A 15,293-nucleotide genomic window follows, 5' to 3' on the forward strand; every position below is an offset into this window, starting at 1 on the left:
AGCATAGAAAAAATCAAAAAACTATAGAGATGAGAGTGGGAACTTAAAGAAATCAGAATCTGTTTGACATGAGTTTTATAAAATAGATATTTGAGAATATTGCAGTCTAGCTAATGGCTTACTTCTCCAGCTTCATTTATTCATATAGATAGATAGATAGAGTGAGAGAGTGTGTGCGTGTGATCAAGCGTAGAGATCAATGCCCCAAAACTTGGCTGGTTGGTTCGTACGGTACTTCCTGTCCATGGTCTTGATCAGTTCCATGTCTTCTTTTGACAGTTCGAAATCGAATACCAGGAAATTCTCATCCAATCTCCCAAGCTTCGATGTCTTTGGTATCACCACTGTGTTTCTCTGGATTCCCCACCTCAGTACTACCTGTGCCACTGTCTTTTCGTACTTCTCGGCCACACCCTAAGGATTTCAGATTAAACCAGTCCAATTTAATCAACTGTCAAAGGTACACACTCTTTCACTGTTTCAAACCAAAATTTTTAAGGTTTAGGGGATGGGACTTACTTTGAGAACTGGGTCATCCAGACATGACACGGTTCCAAACCACTCGGCATTGGCTGTGGCACCTCCTAGAGGAGTATGTGCGGTGACACAAATCCCGTGCTTCTGGCAGAATTTGACAAGAGAATCACGTTGGAAGTAAGGATGTGTCTCGATCTGGTTCACTGCAGGCTTGATCTTGGAGTAAGCCAAGCAATCTCTCGTTAGAAAAACGTCATAGTTACTGCAAACAGCCAAATGGTCAAAAAAAAAAAGTCAGAAATTAGCCTGGAAAACAAAAGGACTTGTTAAGATAGTGGAGAGATGTTGAACCTGATTCCAATGCTGCGGACCAAACCCATAGAAACAAGCTTTTCCATGTCATGCCATGTAGTTTCCAGAGAGATTGTTGTATCTATGTCCAATACCCCATCATCACCCAAAGCACTATCGGTTGTTCCAACTCCTGCAAGCACATATAGAGTGGGTACGGGTTACAGCTTATTATATTGTTTGTACCATATGCCAAAGACTTCAGGAAACTTGAATTCAGCCAGTTGAAAAGGAGGATGTATAATAAAAACAAAATGCAATGGTCTTTAGCCAAGACAAAAGGCAGAAGCCTCACCAGTGTGTTTCGTTGCTACGGGAAAGTGAACGAGGAAAAGGTCAAGATAATCAAGTTGAAGTTTCTTGAGACTGTCTTTGCACGCCTCAATAACATGGCCATGGTCTGAATTCCATAGCTGCAAAACCAAGAAAGATTCTCATTTCTTAATCACCCAAACTAAAAATAGAGATACATATCACAGCTATGTGGTTTCGTTTGACCTTGGTTGTAATGAAAAGATCCTCCCTCTTGACCAGACCAGTCTTGAATGCTTCTGTAAGAGCCTCACCAACTTCGGTCTCGTTCCTGTAATCAGCTGCAGCATGGAATGGAACACGTACACGCCAAAAGATGTTAGCATAAACAAAAGGGATGAAAAAAAGACTCATAAAGCTCCCAAAATCAAGACATAGAAACCTACCAAGCAATTCATATATATAAAAAAAAAAAAAAAAAAAAGTCAAAAGTCAAAATGAACCATGTCCATTACAAGTAACAGCTACAAAAGCTACCACAAAATAATCATCTACAGAGCAAAAACTTTAGATCATTCTGTGATTCCAAATACTGAAGCAACAAATACAAATAAAGATCTACAGAGAGTACTCACTTCAGCTCCCAAATCTTAGACCATCTTTAATTAAGTTTTAAGCTTTAATACTGAACACGCCACAAACCCCAATAAATTCACATCTTCAAACGAACCCGAAGCAACCACAATAGGTCTAGGTCTGACTGAGGAGAGATAGAGTTACCAGCACAGTCGAGATGGCGATAGCCGAGCTTGATAGCATTGATGATAAGGTCTCGGATCCCTTCTTTCTCCATCCTCCATACTCCTAAGCCGACGATCGGCATCTTGAAGCCACTGTTCAGTGTTAGCTCCATTTCTGCTTCTCTCCCTGAATCCTCATGAGTCCCTGATTGGGTAAAATATCTGGTCAGATTGTGAGTTTCTCACTCTGTGTTTATTTAAAAAGCCATCAATGGGCCAACCGTAAATAATGGGCTTTTTTTATTTTATTTGGCCCAATATTATGTATGTCGACATAGACTCAATACGCACCGCATGGTATATATACATTACCACAGCACAGGTCACCCCATCAAAGTTCACATCTTTACTTGTTTGTGTCCGGAATCGAATAAAACTCTCCCACAGGTAAATTTAATGGTCGGGGTAGCTCAATCGGTAGTTTTTGTGGTCTTCTTTTATCTCTGATAATCTCAACGCGAGCTTTCAATTTTGTAAAGCTTTTGGTTTTGTTTGAATCGATCTCACTCTTGGATTTGTGATTGGATTCTTCTCTCTTGGGGATTCCTGGTGAGTCGTATTGGGATAGGTTTCCAAGGATCTTACTTGGTTTTGTTTGAAAAAGGTTTGATTTTGCGAGTTATAGAGATGGTTCTTCGAACTTTTTTTTAGGTTTTCTGAGATTCGAAATTGAAGTCTTAGGGTTTTTTTTTTTTTTTTTTTTTTTTTGATTAAAGTTTGTCAAAGTCACCGACTTGGATGTTCCTTGCTGCTTGGAATTGTTGCCCACGATTGACGATTTGAAACCCTAATATTTATTTTTATATATCTTGTCTGATTTGGATCTCTTCTAATTTGAGTTGTGTGACGTTTCTTTTTTTGCGGTATGTTGACAGTTGATTGCCTGAGTTAACTTATTCTCTTTATCAAACACCAAAAACAAACTATGGTAAGTGTCTTCAAAGGTTTCATTTTTTAACCATTAATGCTAGTTTAGTAATCACTTACATGTTGTTTTGTCTAAACCTTTGGAACTTAACACGATGCAGTTTTTCGATGGATACCATTATCATGGAACGACCTTTGAGCAGAGTTATTGCTGCTATCCGGCATCTTTTATCGACAAGGTTTGGTTTCAGCTCTCTTACTTTTAGTTAATCTTGGAGTCTTATTTTGTTGTAACATTACAGGTTCTACTTGATGAATTCTTTGACAATTCTCAGATTCAAATTCAAAATTCTGCATACTTGATTTCTATTTTCTTGTTTCTGATTTCTATTCCCTTTTCTCGTTCTGCAGCCACAAATTGAAAGTGGTGACAAGAGTAAGTCTTTCTATCTAGACGCCATTGTTTGTTTTCATCCATATTGTTCAAGCTCGAAGTTTGATTTGTGTTAATTCTTTTTTCAGTTATAATGCCACCATCAGCCCTTGATCGTCTAGGTATGCTCCCACTGATTTCCTCTTTTGAGTTTGATTTAATATGTTAAACTTGGGAAAATATCATAGCTCTAATATTGAGGAAACTTTACAGCTTCTTTGCATATTGACTATCCAATGCTGTTTGAGCTTCGTAATGCTGGAATTGAACGTGTTTCTCACTGTGGAGTCCTTGAGTTCATTGCAGAAGAAGGCATGATCTACATGCCATATTGGGTTCGTATCAGCTTCCTTTTTGGTTATCGGTTGACATTCTCGGGATCATGCAGCTTTACCAAACTAATTGTTTGCTACTTTTATCTAATCCAGATGATGCAGAATCTGCTCCTGCAAGAAGGAGACATTGTGAGAGTTAGAAATGTCACTCTTCCAAAAGGAACTTACGTTAAACTACAGCCCCACACACAAGACTTCCTCGAAATCTCCAACCCGAAAGCAATGTGAGTCCATCTTATTTCGACCCTCTCGTAATCTCGTATTAGTCTTCATGTTGGTTCTTGCTTAGAGAATGTATTGTATTAAAGTTCTTCTTGTCTTCTGGCTCGTAGTTAGATACTTTCATCTGTTTCTGTTTGTTATCTATATTTCCTTGTGGCTTGCTGATGAATGAGTGAACCTTGCAGCTTGGAAACTGCTTTGAGGAATTACTCTTGCCTAACCACTGGGGATAGCATTATGGTTCCATACAACAACAAGAAATATTTTATAGATATAGTTGAAACTAAGCCTGCTAACGGAATTAGCATCATAGAAACAGACTGTGAGGTTGATTTCGCAACTCCCCTTGACTACAAGGAGCCTGAACGTCACACAGCACCTGCTGCAGCAAAGGGTCCGGCAAAAGGTATGTATTCATGGACATGGAGTCATAAGATGGATTTACTTATTAGTCTATTAGCTTCAAGTTGTTGGATCTCATGTTCTTTTTTTCCAATTCTTTTGCAGCTGAGGAAGTTGTGGATGAACCTGAACCAAAGTTCAATCCTTTCACGGGATCTGGAAGACGGTTAGATGGGAGACCTCTTGCCTATGAGCCACCACCTGCCTCTATCCCAAAAGACAAACAGCCTGTTGTTGCTAATGGTAATGGACAGTCATCTGCAGCAAGTAGCTCAGAGAAAGCGGCGCGACAGGCACAAGGAAAACTTGTGTTTGGGTCCAATGCCAACCGTGCTCCAAAAGAGGCTACTCCTCCTAAGGTAGTTATAAAAACCTTTTTTTGATCAATGGCAAAACAGATATTGGAGTGGAACTGAGAGACCAATACCTATGAATGACCTTTTTCAGGTTGGAGCTGGAAAAGAGACAAAGCAAGAAGAACAGGAGAAGAAAGAAGAGCCTAAGTTCCAAGCTTTCACTGGGAAGAAGTATTCATTGAGGGGTTGACCAACTCACACAATGAGTGTGCTCAGTTTATTTATGATCCCCTCATGTTGTGTATTATAAAGACTAGTGCCTCGAATTAAAAGGAAAACAAGTTAATAAATCTCTGGCTTGTCTTGACTAGATTTGTTTTCTTTATCAGATTCAATGCCATTTCATACAGTTCCCTGCTCTTCTATATATTCTTACTGCATGATATAAGTCTGAGCACGTCATTCACATAATTTTTTCGTGAATATCAAAGCTTTGGCGCTTTATAGGTGAAGTCATTGGCTGAAGCCTGTAGAGGACCTGTGAGTTGGCTAAATTACCCTATGAATAAGAACAGTATATGAGAAAAATCCTATGTCTGAGTAATAATATCCTCTCAACACATCTGATAGATACATACATAACATGATATATCCCTCGGAAAAAGAATATATTAGAGACGAAAGAAAAGAATCTCTTGTTTTTCTGTGACAAATCCAATGCTACAACGGTGCTCTATGTGTCACCTTATTGCATAATGGCTTTGAGTGCATCTTTCACGTATTTGTACTTGAATTCAAAGCCAAGCTCTTTGGCTCTTGCAGGTAAAACCTTCTGTCCCTCCAGAACCACAGTGGCACCTTCTCCGAGCAAAGCTTTGAGTGCAAAGTCAGGAACTGGTAGCCACGATGGTCGGCTAAGAACGCTGCCTAGCTGCTGGCACATTTCCCCAAGTCTAACCGGATTCGGCGCAGTCCCATTAATAACTCCTGCCAACAACCAGCACCAATAGCACTATGCTTTAGCCCTTGACCTATTCCTTTTTTTTTGGACAAACTCCGTTACCTATTCTTAAGACGAAACATAAAGGACATGTATGTTTGTTGTTACCTTTGTAGGATGGATTACTGAGGGCCTCATAAATTAAGTTCACCAAGTCATCAACGTGAATCCAAGAGAACCTACACAATGAATTGTTTAAGAACGATCTTCAAAAATCGCTGAGAGCCATCAAGAGATAACCAGAAAAGTATCCAACTCAACTTTTACCATTGTTGTCCTGAACCAAGAGGTCCTCCAGCAAACATTTGGAAAAAGGGTATCATCATGGCTGCAATGCACAAAAAAATACTTTATCATATCATCAAAGTATCTAAGTTCTTCACAAACAAATTTCATTAGCGTGTGAGAGCGAGAGAGAATACGCACCCAAAGCTCCACCATCTTTGCCAAGAACAACACCAATGCGGATAAGTGCCACTCTAACATCCTTATCCGCTTTCAGTGCAGTTGCTTCCCATTCTCTGCAAACCTAAGTTCACAAGTACATGTTTCATTTAAGAAGCAAATTTGGTGAACATGGAGTTAGATCGACATCTATCACCGCTAAGTACAAACAGTTATTTCAGGATCTAAACTAGAAAAAGATTCAGAATTTGCAAAAGGAAATATATTCTAGGACATTTACCTCTGAGAGATAATCCTTCCCTGATGGACTATTTTCGTCGAATACTCCGGTCTCACTAGTACCTGACAGTTTAAAGAGGGTTAGAATTCTCGTTGACATGATTCACGAATGCAAACTTTGATGGCTACCGCATATAGGATTGTAACGAACCATAGTAACCAACAGCCGTGGCACTAACTAGAACGGTAGGCCTGGCTTCTGCTGGTGAATTATTCACCAACTCAACAACCTTCATGTAGTTTAGAAAAAAATGAAACCTCTCTAAATTAGAAAATCTCCTCAAAATGTGAAGCTTGGAACCACAATCCAATGAAAAAAGACAGTATAATCACTAACTTTAGAGGTGACACGGATCCGGCTGTCCTTAATCTCTTTCTTGATCTGCAAAGCAAGCAAAGATATCAGTGGAGAAGCGAAAAAGGATCAAACTTTAGAGAAAGGTGTAAGAAGAAAACTGACCTCGGGAGACCACCTTGTACTAATAGGCAGTCCTGCCAAGTTCACAACAGCAGTGGATCCTTGTACGCAGTTTTTCCAATCCGGTTCTTCTGCAATCACAATACCAGGGAAGTCCTTGGCTGAAAGGAGACCATTAAGAACAAGATGAATCAAAACAAAAGACTGGTAAATATGATTAATCAAATCACATATGATCCTAGTAAAATAGAATCAGAATGAATGAACAGTCATTACCTTCTTACCAGGAAATATTTGCTCAGCGTTGGATTTAGAACGTGTTAAGACACGGATAGAGTTATTATCTGCAGAACGAACATTTGAAAAAAAAATTGAGTCATAACTAAGTCGAACGAGTGTCATCAGTGTATCATTATCATCTTACCAGCACGAAGTCTCTGAACCAATCGTCTCCCTATGAATCCAGTTGCTCCAGTTACTGAAACTGTCATCTGATTTTCCTGGGGAAAACAACAAAGACCACATTTTTAATAGCTTCAATTGTATAATCAATGCAATGGGTTTGAATGAAAGTACCTTCTGAGATTTCTCGGAACTACACAGAACCATGAATCTCCTGCTCCCTGGCACCTAAAAAAAAATCCAAAATTTCCCGCAACGAATTAGAGGCCAAAAGAACAAAAATTTTCAGAAAATAACAAGTTTAAAACCCAAAATTGCGTACTGGGAAAGATGAAGAAGGAACGACAAGAGCAGAAGAGAGAGCGAAGGAGGAGGAAAGAGACGTTGTTGAGCAGAGAAGCTCCATGGTGTTTCGCTGATACTGATCGTTAACTCAATGACTGAGTGGTGGAGACACATATAACGTCTTGCACCAAGACCACTCAAAAGGCCTTTAATGGGCTTTACTAAAGGCCCATGAGTGAACCCAATGTGTGTTTTAGTCTGTCTCTATGAAGTTTGAGAGAGGACGAAAGAGTGAGTGAGAGAGAGAGAGAGAGAGAGAGAGAGAGATGGCAGCGATGCAGTGGTGCGGCGCGATGGCGCGACGGATTATGATGACGCAGCGAACATCTGCAGCATTGAACTGTTCGGCGGCGAAGTATTCATCTTTATCACCGGCGTCTGCAGCTCCGGCGGTATCGGGAATGGATTTGTGCGGGAGAGGAGATAAGAAGACGAAGAAAGGGAAGAGATTCAAAGGATCGTACGGGAACTCGAGAGGGAAGAAGCAGAAGATGATTGAGAGAATCAAAGACAAGCTTGAGGTTCCCAGGTCTACTCCTTGGCCTCTCCCTTTCAAACTCATCTGAAACTTTTCTCTTTTTTTAGGGTTTTTTTTTTTTCTTGTTTGCCAACAATTAAAAATGTCGCCTTTAATGGTGTTGTCTGTATACTTCTTCTCATCATGAATCATTTGAGTATAAAACTCGTCTCTGTTCATGATTTGTGTTGTTTTCAACTCATTTGCGATTTTAGAGGCTTAGATGTTTCCCCTTGTGGCTTCATTTGGGATCAGAATCCAAATTACACTGAAATTAATAAGTTTTGATTTTGCAATCGCTTATTTATACACAAGATTTGTTGATTGGTTCAAGCTTAAAAGTGTGTATGAAGTAATCAGAGTGTTTCACCGGGAGCCTTTAACTTGTGGATTAGGTGGTTATAGGAAGATTATGCAACTGAGCCACGTTTGATGCTTTGGTATGAATGTGTGTGTAACTGTGTAGTATAGTGTTTTGTTTGGTATGAATGGATGGCTGAATGTAGGATAGCAAATTTTGGCCTAAGAGACTACTAGTGACTCTCAGATTTGGAGTTGTATAAGATTTTTGAATACCCGCCTTGTTGCATATCACACTTTAAAATGGCGAGAACTTGTTTGTATTCATTGATTTTTGAATAGGACGAGAGGTCAGACAGCTTCCTGTTCCAGTTTGCAGTTTTGTTGGTTGAAGATCTAGTTCCAAGATATCATATTGAGTAACTATAATTATGGTTGCTCTCTGCAAATTTAGACGGTTTGAGTGATGTTAGCCTTTATGTTTTGTAGTTCCTGGTGATGATCATAGATTGCTCAATATCTCTTGTTTTTTTTAGTTTGATATTTTTACTCTTCTTTCAATTTTGGCCTTTACTGTTGTTTTACATTGTAGAAACTAGAAACTAAAAACATTTATACAAAAACGACAGTGTTTAGAAACTGAGCATTCTTTTGGGCTTCAGAATTGTAGTTAGCAGAATTGATCGGTCTTGTTTAACGAATTCGTATCGATGTTGGACCAATGTCACGCACATTTTGAAAACTATGTTTCGTTGCGCTAAAATAGCCTTACCAGTTAAAGAAAAAACATCAGAATGTGTTGATGTCAGCTTACAAATCAAAAACCCCATCAAACCGACAATAAAAATAGAGAGAGAGATCCATCTTAAGCTGTAGAATCATGATATTTTTCATCAAACACCAGCGCCTAGAAGATTTACACATACAACCTCAAAAACCATTATATGAACGTGTTTGAACTCTCTATTAGAATTAGAAAAGCGTGGCCATGCTTTTTCTCCAGTTAAGTGATCTCCGTGTTGTTGGAAGCGGAGGCGTGAAGCTCAGACCAAACATCTCCTTCATAGCTCTTCCTTGCTCCACGAACCTAACAAGCTTCGCTACAACCGCAGCGCTTTCAACCACGTGGGTTATGTCGTTGGGTTTACTCCAGAGCTGGTTCGCTAGCTGCAACCTCCGGCGTTTCGAGTTCACAGCAATTCCAAACTTCTGGTAAAGTCTCTTCCTTTCCTCTCCAGTAAACCTCTTCCCGACAAGCTTGCTTAGCATCCGTCTCTCCCTATGAAGCGCCTTTAGGCTACAGCAAAACCGAGCATTAGCTTTTTGCAGCGGATACAAAATCAAACGCTAAAAGTACTAACCTTGAAGCTACTGTTAGTGTTTGTCCTCTTTCAAAGGCATGGTTTCCCTGAGAGAAGCTTTCTTTCATAAATGAAAGTCTTCTTAGCTCTACTCCAATGTATATTGAATCCGCTTGATCTCCCGTGAAGAGCAAGAAGAAGTATGTTCTATGCACCAGCGAGACATGACATGTTTGCCACAGCCCCAGAATCTGTTCTCTCTGTCTCTCAAATTCGTCCGACCAGTTTGTCATCGTCCCAGACACCTCTTCCTCCATAGCGTCCACACCAATGTCCTTCCCCATTTTCCCTGAATTCTCAGTGTCCGAAACCTGAAAACAATGCTCCACATAAGAAGTTGCTTCTTTGTAGAAAGGATAGAGACGGCTATAACGGTTTTTACCATCTCCTTCAGCCCTTCAACAAATGACCGAATGCTGGTGATACCTCCATCGTCTCCCACCAACGGTGTTCCAACACTGTGAGCCTCAGTGGAATCACTTCCGCGGGAGGACATTGAATCTTCCCTCAACAATTTCCCACCAGAACCGAACTCTAAATCAGGAAACACGATACCATGAACCTCCGGTCTTCCAGGGTAGTCCATCTCCAGGGCATCAGGAGGAGTGCTTGTGCCCGGCATGGTTTCTCCACGGCTCCAACTCTGCCTCCTCCTGACACTTCTAACACTTGACGGGGTACTGTTTTGAGCATGACCTGTTCCACCGTTTGCCTCTGTGTTGTGGCCCAGAAGTGTTTCTGCATCTGTCCTTTCTTCACTGTTGTTATTAATGTCACTGGTTGATTCATCGTCCATCTCAATGCATTGTACTTCTTTGCAGTATTCTTCTGATTGATCTCCTAAATGCCCAGATGACAATTCCTCCTCCAGATCATCAGAGTGAGACCTAACATGAGCTCTTGCAGTTGACAGAGGCGTAGATGTCCCATCTGATATGAAACTGGTCCTATCTGGATCAACCACGCCTGATGTCTCTGACACTGAACCATCCTCCCACTTGTTGGTCCGGTTACGATTATGCGGAGCCCCAGCCTTTAAAAATTTGAAAAGAAAAAAAACACATGGATGAAACTAGAAATGCTATCAAATTGTAAAAGATTATTTGATAAACTGTCGACTGAACTGAGATACCTTTGAAGACTCATCGTGTTCCACCATCTTCATAAAATCGTCAAGCCGAGATTGGGCAATATCCCGCTGTTTTGTCATTTCTGCAAGCTGCTTCTCCATCTGCATGATATCAAACCTTCATCAGAATAAACCCAACTATCCAAAAGTAAACCAACCACCCCTGCCAACGGATCTGTTAAAACTACTTCTGGGTTTCCACAATAGCACAAACCTTCTGTATCTGAAGATCTTTCTTTCTCAGCGCAACCCCACAATCGCAGCTTAAGGTGGCAGGGGCTGGGTTTCTCAGCTCGCTCTCGAGCCTGGCTAGCTCACGCTGTAGCTGCTTCACCAAAGCCTTGTCTGACATGACAACATTGATCTGTGCCTTTGTTGTAACTTCCTTGGCACAGCAGGCAAACAGGAGAGTGTTTCTAGTCTGCTCTACATGACTCCTCGCTGGACTCAGCGTGCAGACTATGGCGGTTCTGGCATTGCCCCCCAAGCATGGCTGAAGAATACGTGTGAGCTTGGAGTCTCTATAATTGATGTGTCCTTGTCTTCCATTGCTGCATCATGTTGACAGTCTTTATATCAAAGCACATTAAGTTTCAAAAAGATAAATAAAGATGCTTGTAGAGTTCGAATTGTGTTTGTTAATATTGATCAACAGCACATGCTACAAATTGTAAGGTTACAGTGTCAGCCGAAGTATCACTTCCACACCTGAGTTTACGTATCACGGTTCCTAGGGTCAACAAACTTCTATTGATATGACAACCCTCCTTAAGTCTTGCCCCAGCTGATAAGGCCTGCGATGCGCGCTCGCTCCCCGCCAAATCAATAAAATTCTGCACATAAGAAACAATGAGCACAAACAAGATGATCGGCAAAGCTTAGAACCTTGAGACGCATATAAATAAAGTAGATAATAACATACCACACTCGCCATGAGAGTGGTTGAGTTCTCTTTGCCTAAGAACTCACGAGCAGAGCTTTCAACTGTCTACAAAAAGTTAATAATTTAGATTATGCAAAGATAAAAAAAAAAAAAAAAAGGGAAATCATTTAGATCCAGTGATAGAAAAGAGCTTTACTAGTTTGATAATTTGATGCGATCTTGAACTTCTCTCATTTAATGAGGTTTCACCAATCTTCCGCTGTGCTGCAATAAGAACATCAAGAAGTACAGACACGTGGTGAGAGATATTTTTCACACAACACTTTATGCAGAATAACCTGAGTTGCAAATCTGGAGCAAACTACATAACTATCAGCTCGTTTGTAGTAATGGAAAAATAGGTGGACTATATGAGAATATTACCTTCACAAACAGAGATAAGATCCTTCAAATGGTTCCAGTCTCTCAGGGTTTCCTCTGTGGCTTTTTCAACGACGGCCCCTTTCTAAATTGAAGAAAAAAAAAAACGAGAAGAAGGTCACACACCATTATTAACAAAAAGCACTTACAGTAAGGAGAAAACAGTAATGTTTCACCTCAGGGTCATCTCGTAGCCTCAGTGGTGTACTATCCGGGCTGAGAAGATCTCGGATGGCCTCATTGTAGATCTCTATAGCCGAAAATTTCACAACAAATGCCCTATCTTCATTCTGCAGCGCCCAGTCCAATTAGCGAAAACGAGGAATACATATCAAAGTAGTGTGCGAGAAAATCAGACTTAATTTTTGGCAGTACCTTAAATATATAATCAAATATGTCAGCCACAGCAAACTCGGTAATTCCAGACATGGTGTATGTCTTTCCACTGCTAGTCTGACCGTACGCGAAAATACTAGCTGGGAAACAATAATTAATGCATCATTTTAGCTTTCCATGTCATCTATGTCTACATCATTACAACAATAAAGGAAGCTTACAGTTAATTCCTTTGACAACCGAGAGAGCAACTTCCTTGGGGCCATCTTCGTAAACTTGTCTGGTTGGGCATTCACCTCGGTACACTCTATCTGTCACCAAAATGTTTAAAGAGAAATGGGCATCCAAATCAACTCATGGATGTGATATACAGGTGTGTGTGAAATTCACAGGGACAAGCCCAGGTAGAATAAAGTTAATAGAAGAGGTTGGAACGGTTCAAAGAAAACATAAACTGAAGCTAATTCAAGTACATAGAAGATGTTTGAACTCAAAACACCATGGCGATTCTTACCAAATGAGTATGCAGAAGGAAAAGTTGAGCCCTCACGCAATGTGTTTCTGTATAACACGGTAGTGTCGTTGATGCATTCCCAATCCGCAGCTTCATTAGCCAAGATCTCTTTATCGTTCAGAGGTCTAAGTCTAACCAGAACCAATATCTTCTCTTCCCGGGCAACATGCACCTGTGTCTTCTCCATTTTTTTCAGCTCTTCTCCAGCAATAGCTCCCATTGCTCACTGGTCAAATCAACAATAATACACAATGAGCTTTTTAAACAGAGGAAGCTCGTTACTTTTTTGAAGTTTGATGCATTTCATTCATATTTGAACAAGTGCTGAAAGCTTTCAAGAACATAATAGATCTAAGAAGAGACCAAAAAAAAAAGAGTCATTATTTTCCAACTAACACAACCATATAAAAATGATAAAGCCCAGACATCTCATCTTACCAGAACAAGAACCTTAAAAAAAATAGAGAAAACTTGAACAGTTCAACAAAGCAAACTCATAGTATCAGAGTAAAGTCAATTACACTGCAACTAAACACCAGAGTTCAAAATTTCTGCAACACACTGCTTAAACAGAAAGAAAGAAAGAAAAAGACGAGCGAAAGAGAGATGACTTATTACTTATTAATAGAGGGATGGGATATTGTAATTAGAAAAAACAAAAGAGAGTTTACTTAGAAGGTGATCAAGCTTTTAACTGTAGAAGAAACAAACGAAAAAGAAAAGAGTACCGACTTTTATTCATTAGTGGCCACCCACTATGCTTGAAAACGAAGTAATGTATCATCATCGATCTAAAGTTTCTTTAATAGAAATACAAGTAAAGAAAAGGTCCCACAGAAGCACGCACACCTTCTGTGTTAAAACGCATCTCTATATTTTAATAGCAAAGAGAGGAACTCAAAAAAGGAAAAGTTATCATCATATTCAAAGTACTTTGATTTGCAATCTTACACACGCAAAAGGAGACAGAAAAAAAGAAGAAAGGATAGGAAAATTAATATAGAAACAGTAGTATTCATAAGTCTTTCTCTCACCAGTGCACTTGAGTTTTCATAATAATGCAAGTAAAGAAAAAAGCCTGAGTTTAACATTAAACAATGGGTAGGACTAATTGAATATAATAAATAATAGTATATGAATTTGACTAGAATGCAATAAAAAAAAACCCCACATCTTTGAAGCTAAACCCTAAAATCTTCAATCTTTGATTCATATACAATGTGTGTAAACGAATTGTGTGTTAGATGTTGGATATGTGTTAAGAAGAGAGGGCTTTTTTTTATAGAGACCTGACCAAGTGAGAGTATATAGTTTTGCTGTCTTCTTCCTCAAAGTGACGCCGTTTCTTCTTCACAGAGCTCTAATCTGAAACATCCACCACAGAAGATTTGAGCATTAAAACACACAGAGAGAAGTGATTTTGAGAGTGGAATCGAAAAATTAAATAAACCCTAGACTAGAGGGGTACCGTATAGTGTTCTGAATCTATCAAGCGAATCTTAAAATATATAAAAAACGCAGAATCGTTCTCCACATAAAATTAAAAAAGGTTACCAATAATAGCAATCTCGATCTAAAAAATAGGGAAAAAGGAAACACTTGACCCAAATAAATTCCTCTAAGCTTCAATCTTGCCCAAAAAAAAAAATCGGAGAAGAAATCTATATAGGGTATGTATGGGATAATAAAACAGTGGAATCAAAAGCTAACCATTGATCTCTCTCTCCCTCTCTCTATATATATATCACTAGTGCGAAGAATACGGAGAGAAATAGAGATACATAGAGAGATAAAGAGAATCACAGTAAAGTCACCTTCTTCTTCTTCGTCGTCGTTTGCTTTACTCCATCTTTCTCATGCTGCTTTTGTCGTCGTCGTCGTCGTCTATCTTTTTTTCTAAACAATTGCCATTGGTTTTGGTTCGGCTCTCTCTCTGAGTGTGAAGGAGGAGGAGGGACCAATGAGCATTGATTTGGTCCCGCAAATCTCGTAGCCAAAGCGCCTCTCTTCTCTCTCTATTTGTTTGTTGAACCGATGGAGAGAGAGAGAGAGAGTGTGTGCGGTGGAAGGAAGATACCAACTGAAATACCAATTTTACCCCCTGAAACGTTGTCGGGAATCTGATTAAAGCCCCTTCTTGCCACGTTTGCTTTTTTAATTCCTCTTTTTTTTTTAATTTTAATATATAATAATTTCTATTCCTTAAATTTTAATGCGCGATATATATATATATAATATATATATTCTTCTCAGTTACTACTAAGACACGTGGCACGAAGACCACTGCTTTTATAGCCGTTGAGAGAGAGGTACGGAGCCCAAAGGTGTTTCTCTAGACTCTCTCCCCCATTAAGAGACTCTCTTTTTATTATTATTTATTAATTATTTATATACCAAACATTTTATTTTACTAATTATTTTACAACTTTTTCTACTATTTTCCTCATACACACACTGACATACTGTACAAGTTTACCGAACAAACGTGAAATTAGTTAAACGGCGAAAATCACGGATCGCCTTTTTTTTTTTTATGTCGGTCCATTTAA

General features: G+C 39.4%; 5 protein-coding genes across 12 annotated transcripts; 2 read left to right on the plus strand and 3 right to left on the minus strand.

The window, feature by feature from the left end:
• Positions 1-22: 22 nt before the first annotated feature.
• On the minus strand, positions 23-2,062 carry LOC104704953 (NADP-dependent D-sorbitol-6-phosphate dehydrogenase-like). The gene is made up of 6 exons (XM_087457218.1): positions 1,861-2,062; positions 1,327-1,421; positions 1,124-1,241; positions 829-961; positions 520-739; positions 23-414 (listed from the first exon to the last, which is right to left on the minus strand). The coding sequence occupies exons 1-6, from the start codon at positions 1,991-1,993 to the stop codon at positions 184-186; spliced, it is 930 nt and encodes a 309-aa protein (XP_087313344.1). The 5' UTR covers positions 1,994-2,062; the 3' UTR covers positions 23-183.
• A 103-nt stretch (positions 2,063-2,165) lies between these two features.
• LOC104702670 (ubiquitin fusion degradation protein 1 B) lies at positions 2,166-4,854 on the plus strand. Of its 3 annotated transcripts, none has more exons than XM_087457221.1 (10): positions 2,166-2,267; positions 2,756-2,808; positions 2,909-2,986; positions 3,159-3,183; positions 3,270-3,302; positions 3,394-3,515; positions 3,609-3,739; positions 3,923-4,143; positions 4,245-4,498; positions 4,587-4,854. In XM_087457221.1, exons 2-10 carry the CDS (start codon positions 2,806-2,808, stop codon positions 4,683-4,685), a joined length of 966 nt encoding a protein of 321 aa, XP_087313347.1. In that variant the 5' UTR covers positions 2,166-2,267; positions 2,756-2,805; the 3' UTR covers positions 4,686-4,854. The 3 variants fall into 3 exon arrangements, with proteins under 3 accessions (XP_087313347.1, XP_087313348.1, XP_087313346.1); XM_087457222.1 differs by having other exon boundaries at positions 2,211-2,429; XM_087457220.1 differs by lacking the exons at positions 2,166-2,267; positions 2,756-2,808 and having other exon boundaries at positions 2,903-2,986.
• Positions 4,855-5,014: 160 nt separating this feature from the next.
• Positions 5,015-7,481, minus strand: LOC104702671 (epimerase family protein SDR39U1 homolog, chloroplastic-like). The gene is made up of 12 exons (XM_010418567.3): positions 7,262-7,481; positions 7,114-7,167; positions 6,962-7,037; positions 6,822-6,881; positions 6,580-6,698; positions 6,457-6,501; positions 6,271-6,349; positions 6,121-6,182; positions 5,862-5,964; positions 5,703-5,763; positions 5,544-5,614; positions 5,015-5,422 (listed from the first exon to the last, which is right to left on the minus strand). The coding sequence occupies exons 1-12, from the start codon at positions 7,343-7,345 to the stop codon at positions 5,181-5,183; spliced, it is 1,056 nt and encodes a 351-aa protein (XP_010416869.1). The 5' UTR covers positions 7,346-7,481; the 3' UTR covers positions 5,015-5,180.
• A 69-nt stretch (positions 7,482-7,550) lies between these two features.
• On the plus strand, positions 7,551-8,097 carry LOC104702672 (small ribosomal subunit protein bTHXm). Its single transcript, XM_010418568.3, has one exon. It carries the CDS (start codon positions 7,551-7,553, stop codon positions 7,848-7,850), a length of 300 nt encoding a protein of 99 aa, XP_010416870.1. The 3' UTR covers positions 7,851-8,097.
• Positions 8,098-8,834: 737 nt separating this feature from the next.
• LOC104751786 (kinesin-like protein KIN-7E) lies at positions 8,835-14,870 on the minus strand. 6 transcript variants are annotated; one of them, XM_019227909.2, is made up of 15 exons: positions 14,559-14,870; positions 14,039-14,109; positions 12,745-12,970; positions 12,452-12,541; positions 12,270-12,370; positions 12,071-12,184; positions 11,898-11,979; positions 11,671-11,738; positions 11,514-11,579; positions 11,300-11,424; positions 10,806-11,142; positions 10,595-10,693; positions 9,845-10,495; positions 9,463-9,773; positions 8,835-9,398 (listed from the first exon to the last, which is right to left on the minus strand). In XM_019227909.2, the coding sequence occupies exons 3-15, from the start codon at positions 12,962-12,964 to the stop codon at positions 9,074-9,076; spliced, it is 2,589 nt and encodes an 862-aa protein (XP_019083454.1). In that variant the 5' UTR covers positions 12,965-12,970; positions 14,039-14,109; positions 14,559-14,870; the 3' UTR covers positions 8,835-9,073. The 6 variants fall into 6 exon arrangements, with proteins under 6 accessions (XP_019083454.1, XP_019083452.1, XP_087313349.1 ...); XM_019227907.2 differs by having other exon boundaries at positions 14,034-14,109; XM_087457223.1 differs by having other exon boundaries at positions 14,034-14,109; positions 14,455-14,703.
• Between the last annotated feature and the right edge of the window lie 423 nt (positions 14,871-15,293).

This window comes from Camelina sativa, chromosome 7 (assembly GCF_030686135.1).
Source record: "Camelina sativa cultivar CO46 ecotype springtype chromosome 7, ASM3068613v1".
Taxonomy (NCBI): Eukaryota; Viridiplantae; Streptophyta; class Magnoliopsida; order Brassicales; family Brassicaceae; genus Camelina; species Camelina sativa.